This window comes from Gorilla gorilla, chromosome 9 (assembly GCF_029281585.2).
Source record: "Gorilla gorilla gorilla isolate KB3781 chromosome 9, NHGRI_mGorGor1-v2.1_pri, whole genome shotgun sequence".
NCBI lineage: Eukaryota > Metazoa > Chordata > Mammalia > Primates > Hominidae > Gorilla > Gorilla gorilla.
The window spans coordinates 63,491,779-63,497,878 of record NC_073233.2 but is presented as its reverse complement, the minus strand read 5'-3'; the positions used below and the strand labels follow the sequence as shown (position 1 = coordinate 63,497,878).

Sequence of the window (6,100 nt, the reverse complement as noted above, 5' to 3'; positions counted from 1 at the left end):
TAATTCAATTTACTTCAATATTGCCTATTCTACCTTGACTTTTTCTCCAAAACTTAACAGAAGCAAGGCAATACACACTCCTAATATTCTCAAAGCTCTTCTATTTCCCCATCCCAGGTACCAGTTTTTCATGAGACTGTTGTTCAGGAGTCAGGCTTTCTGATACAAAGCTTCGCAGAAAGAGAGCACTTCCTGTTCTTTGCACATTCGCACATATTTTCAAGAACTGCTTAATCCTAACGGTGCATTTTCCTCCTCCTAAGCTGTTAAGTAGGTTGAAATGAATATCAATCTGTCTTTAGAATCTTAAAGCAAACCTGCTGATGGCAAAGGGAGGACGTTTCCAGGCTGAGAGTGATACATGTTTTCTTATATCTATAGTTACGCCTAGGAGACATGAACCCTAGAGACTACCTATTGCCCTGGTCTCCTGAGCTCACACACACACACACAAAATTAAAATTAATCACCATTATCTCATGTAATTCTAATATACTAGAAACCTGCAGAAAATAATATAAAACATTAGGAGCACTTCATATAAAACTTTCATATTTTAAAGTCATTTTCCTCAGCCCTCTTATCACTTCCATATATTTCTCCAATTATAAGAACGTGTTAGTTTTAAGATCATTGGTATCAGATACTGATCCACTAACTACTATTTGCTGGACATAATCCTCTTCCTCCACACCACACACTCTGACCATATTAAAAAATAGGGAGGTCTAGCTTTCCGGTCATCTTGACTCATTTGGGTTAAAGCAGAAATATTACGAAGTAAACACTCAGTTGGATAAATATTATAGTCCCTGTTAAATCTCTGTCCTATTAATTACTCAGTGTCTTTTTCTCTCTCTAATTTGGATTTGGCAGGAGAAAACACTGTGAACTAGTTCTTTGGTTAAAAAAGGAATTTCGGTGTTCTTGTGAGTACTCTTCATTTCTATTTGATCCTTTTAATCTCAGAAATAGTCTGTCTTCCTTTGTCTTTGTCTTTTTGTGTCATTTGTCCTAAGGAGAGGAACCATAAGGTAGAGCACACAGGTACAGGTCAGTATGAAAAGACAGAGGAATGGAGACACATGATTTTAAGCAGCACTTTCTTTGTCCAAACATGCCAACCTCTCACAGTTTTTGTCATCTTAACTTTGTTCCCTGGATTTGTGCTGGGAAATTCCCATCTCAGTGTTGCCTGCCCAGTGTCACAGATTATCAGGCCTCTATTGAAGGTGTCTCACAGTCAGTGAGAGACTAGAGATCTGTGAGTGAATTTTTGGATCATGGAGGCTGCCTTTTCTGCACTCACTCCAGAAAGACCCCTTTTATCCCTAGTAAAGGTTTATTCTAATTCTAGAAAGTTGACTTCTGGTCTTTCCACAAAAGCCTTGTTGGATTAAGTCCTATTGTATTATACACACCAATGAAGATCTTAATTATCAATTGAAAGAAGACAGATCTTTTGAAATATATATATATATTTCTTTTGAAATCAGATCTTTTGAAATAAATAAATAAATAAATAAATATATATATATATAGAGAGAGAGAGAGAGAGAGAGAGCGACAGTGTCTTGCTCTGTCACCCAGGCTGGAGTGCAGTGGCATGATCTCAGCTCACTGTAACCTCAGCCACCCAGGTTCAAGTGATTCTCCTGCCTCAGTCTCCCCAGTAGCTGGGACTACAGGCATGCACCACTACACCCATCAAATATTTGTATTTTTAGTAGAGACAAGGTGTCACCATGTTGGCCAGGCTGGTCTCGAACTCCTGACCTCAAGTGATCTGCCCGCCTCTGCCTCCCAAAGTGCTAGGATTACAGGCGTGAGCCACCATGCCCCGCCCAAGCCTTCCCTATTAAAAAAAAAAATTAGAGAGCACTCTTTCTAAACAATTGGCCTATTGGCATTTATGGGAAGATCAGATAAAATTAAGAACTCATGTAAGTATTATGGCTAGTTGTAAGATTTTTCTTAACAAAATTAAAGAACTGAAAGCAGACCTAGAGAAAAAGTTGAAATTTGAGCCCATTATTAGTCTTCCCGCTCCACCCACTTAGATCCCACTTGATTCCCTGCTCCCTTCAGTTCCTCCAGGGCATGGCGATGCTGAAGTACAATGCAGGCCAAACTATCGACTTCTGATTAGAGTATTTTCATTTTTTAACTTTTGTTTTAGATTCAGGGGTACATGTGCATGTTTGTTATATAGGTAAATTGTTGTCACAGGGATTTGCTGTACAGATTACTTCATCACCCGGGTAATAAGCATAATACCTGATAGGTAGTTTATCACTTTTTGATTGGAGAGTCTTTAATGTTTGAACCAAACAGTAATGCCAAAACTGTACCTAACAAAATCATCATTATATTCTTAATATCATTAAATACCCAATCCATTTTTAAATTACCCCAATTGTCTCAAAGGCATATTTTTTCCAGTTAGTTTGAATCAAGATTCAGATAAATATGGTTGTTATAAAAGTTTACTTTGTTATATAACCATTCTTTGTGTGACAGCCTCTGTGTGTGTGTGTTAGGCAATATTTTGGGGGAAAAATAATAACAATGAAGCATTCTCTATATTTGGCTTAGTGCTTCATTTTGTGTCATTGTATATATTTCTGTACCAATTTTTTAAACTAATATTCAGATGAAGATGACTTATTAGCTCAGGTTCATTCTTTTAGTGTCTTTTAGGCAAAAATTCTTCATTGATGGTTCTGACTACTGTTGGTTGCAGTCCACTGAGAAGCATATGATAACTGGTTGATGACAACTAGTTGTCCTACTTTAAGTGATGATCATTCTGATCTCTGGATTCAAGTAGTGTCAACCTAATTACTTTGTTTTAAAATTACCCACAGACTTTTTTCCTAATGATTGTTATGTTCATTGAAGTCACCTCAATCCACTTTTTAAATGTGGAGTTCTACAATTGTGATTGTCTGATTTCATTCTTGATGCTTTTATTTCTTTTGAACTTCACCTCTGAGGTGATGCTGAAATACAATTCATATAGGAAAATTGGAATGAATGTTTGATTTTTTAATAACGTATTTTCAGAGTAATGAGTTGGTGCCCTGACAACCATTAGTAGTAATCAATGATTTCTTATATTTTTTCTTTTTTTAGTATCTAGATAGAAACATACATGAGGCCTTTAAATCAGCTGCATCAATATTCATTTTTACATTAAAATCTTCTAACAATAAACCAGTGGCAGCAATTTCAAATCTCTTCCTATGTGTCTTAGAGACAATCTGATTAACTGTTGACAATATTCTAGCTTCCTGGAACACTGAACAGCCCAAGGCTCATCTTGCATATTTTCCACCCTAGACTTCAAATTAGCCATTTCTCCAAGAAGCCCTAGTTCTGTTTAGAGAGAAAAGGTTTCCTTTTAGAGAAAATTTGGAAAATAAAAATGTTTACAGCCATTTCTCCAAGAAGCCTTAGCTCTGTTTAGAGGGAATAGGTTTCTTTTCAGAGAAAATTTGTGAAATAAGAATGTTCACAGCGACCCTGTTATAGCTTTTAGTGGTAATTAGGAGAAAAACTTCATTTCAAAGTAAATTTCTAATTCAAATTAAGATTAAAGGATTTTTATTTATCTTTTCATATTTTCGAACTGTGACTCTTTTCTCATTTGCTGGCAAACTTTGTTTTAATAACACTTAAATAAGTACTTGTCTTTATTAAGTTTGCTTCCACCTCTTCCTATTGCTATTAGTTTTTGTTTTACCTTTCTTTATTCTTTCACACATTATCATAGTATAAAATTTTTCTGAATCTTGTCAAGCAAATAAACACAATGAGGAAATTGACATAAATCATAATGAAGTCACAAAGAAAGCATCAATGGTGCATATAATTCAATATAGAATTCAGAAATATGGTTGGGGTACATATGGAAAGTGAAATAAAAGGGAGTTCAGCAAAACTAAAAACACATGAAAAGAACATGAACAGAGATTAAAAGTCCTCTTATAAGTGTCAGTAAGCATGTCTTCCTCAATGGATTTTAGAGTTAGTTTGAAGATAAGAAGTAAAGATAAAGTGAGAGAAGATGGTTAATTCAGAAATGCTGAGATTCATAATAATTCTAAATTATTATATGCACATGTTTATGTATATATAATATATATGTATATAGCATAGACAGAGAGAAAAAGAGAGAACTACTTATTATGTTTCAGGGATTATTCTAAGCTCCTTGTAAGTGATTCCAGCTTTTTAAATTCAATTTTCCTAGAGTCCTGTGAAATTATTATGTTTTTCATCTATCAGATAACGTATTATCCAAAGTTCCAATGACACTGGAAACTAAAACAACAGCAACAAAATAATAAAGAATTTTAAAATGTCAAAAACTGATAAATATATACACATTATACATATATATGGAATATATAAATATTCCATATGTATTCCACACATATATATTCCACATATACATATAATCCATATATATATGAAATTCTACAAACTTCAATGACAATGTAATCATCAATACAAAATAATGAAAACTTTGTTTTGAAAAGAGTCGTAGTTTCCATAATGGATCCTGAAATAAATTGTAACCCTTTTAAGTTCTTCATTAGAAGACTTGTAATGGTTTTAGAGAAAGCAAAACTTGTCTATCTTAATAATACTATTGCTCATATCCATTTAAACATTATGTATTTATTTTTTAAAAGTTGGCAGCAAATTTTGAAATATGTTCAATCCTACTCCTTAAAGTTTAAGAAGCACAAAGATAAGTGAATCAAAAAAGACTCGCTTATAATTACTGAGCTCCTTCTTCTCTCTACTCCAACACTGTGCCTCTCCCGTGAACCCCCCCCTGCCACTACTTGGGAATCCTGAATTGTGCTAATAAAATCTTCCCTAGGAGTGAATTTTGGAGCCCATCACTTTTCTGAGAGCTTCTTTCACATCCTTATTTCTCAGGCTGTAGATCACAGGGTTCAGCATAGGAATCATGACTGTGTAGAACACGGTGGCCACTTTGTCAGCATCTCCACTGTTGCCTGAACTGGGCCTGCAATAAATGGAAAGGACTGTTCTATGGAAGACAGTGATAGCTGTGAGGTGGGAAGCACAGGTGGAGAAGGCTTTGTGCCTGCCCTCTGCAGAGCCCATCTTCAGGATGGTGGTGAGAATTAGCAGGTAGGAGGTGAGGATGATCATGATGGTAACACTCTCATTCAAAGTGGCCACCAGGAACAGCAGCGCCTCATTCACAGTGATATCAGAGCAAGCAAGACTTAAGACAGGAGGTAGATCACAGAAAAAGTGGTTAATCACATTAGATCTATAGAAGGGGATCCTAAGAGCTAAGCACAAATGAGCCAGAGAACACACCGTCCCACAGAAGTAGCAGCAAGAAGCCAGCTCCACACGCACCTTCCAAGACATGGTGACTGTGTATAGCAAAGGGTTACAGATGGCCACAAAGCGGTCATAGGCCATCACAGCCAGCAGGAAGACCTCAGTGACCACACAAGTGCAAAACAAGTAGAATTGCACCATGCACCCCAGGAAGGAGATGGCTTTGTCCTTGTTAAAGATATTAGCCAACATTTTTGGCACAATTATTGAGGAGTAGCAGAAATCTACAAAGGACAAGTGGCTGAGGAAAAAGTACATGGGGGTGTGGAGCCGAGAGCTGACCTGAATCAGTGCAATCATGCCCAGGTTGGCTAACAACGTGACTCCATAGATGAGAAGGAACAGCAGGAAGAGGCAGGCTCTCAACTCAGGGACATCTGATAGTCCGAGGAGAATAAACTCAGCCACAGTGGTGCAGTTTTCCTTGCCCATGTCTCCAATTTATATGAGATTGGAGGAAAAAGAAACTTAAAAATTATTCTCCATTATATAGTCTAAATTTTAGTTTTGGCTGTATCCTGTAAAAAGACATCAGAAAAAGTAGGATAGTTTATCTTATCAGCAAAGAATAAAACTTTTTGTGAAATTTTAAAAAGTTCAACTTTGTATAACACAAATGCATAAACTTAGTTTAATTCAAAGATCAAATAAAAATATTAACGTATATATGAATTTATACTGTTCTTTTAATTAGTCTTTGAGAATT

The 6,100-nt window shown here is 35.9% G+C and overlaps 1 protein-coding gene across 1 annotated transcript; it reads right to left on the bottom strand.

Moving 5' to 3' along the window:
- Window positions 1-4,816: 4,816 nt before the first annotated feature.
- OR5L1 (olfactory receptor family 5 subfamily L member 1) lies at window positions 4,817-5,925 on the bottom strand. The gene has a single exon (XM_004051106.5). The coding sequence runs from the start codon at window positions 5,824-5,826 to the stop codon at window positions 4,891-4,893; it is 936 nt and encodes a 311-aa protein (XP_004051154.3). The 5' UTR covers window positions 5,827-5,925; the 3' UTR covers window positions 4,817-4,890.
- Window positions 5,926-6,100: the final 175 nt, after the last annotated feature.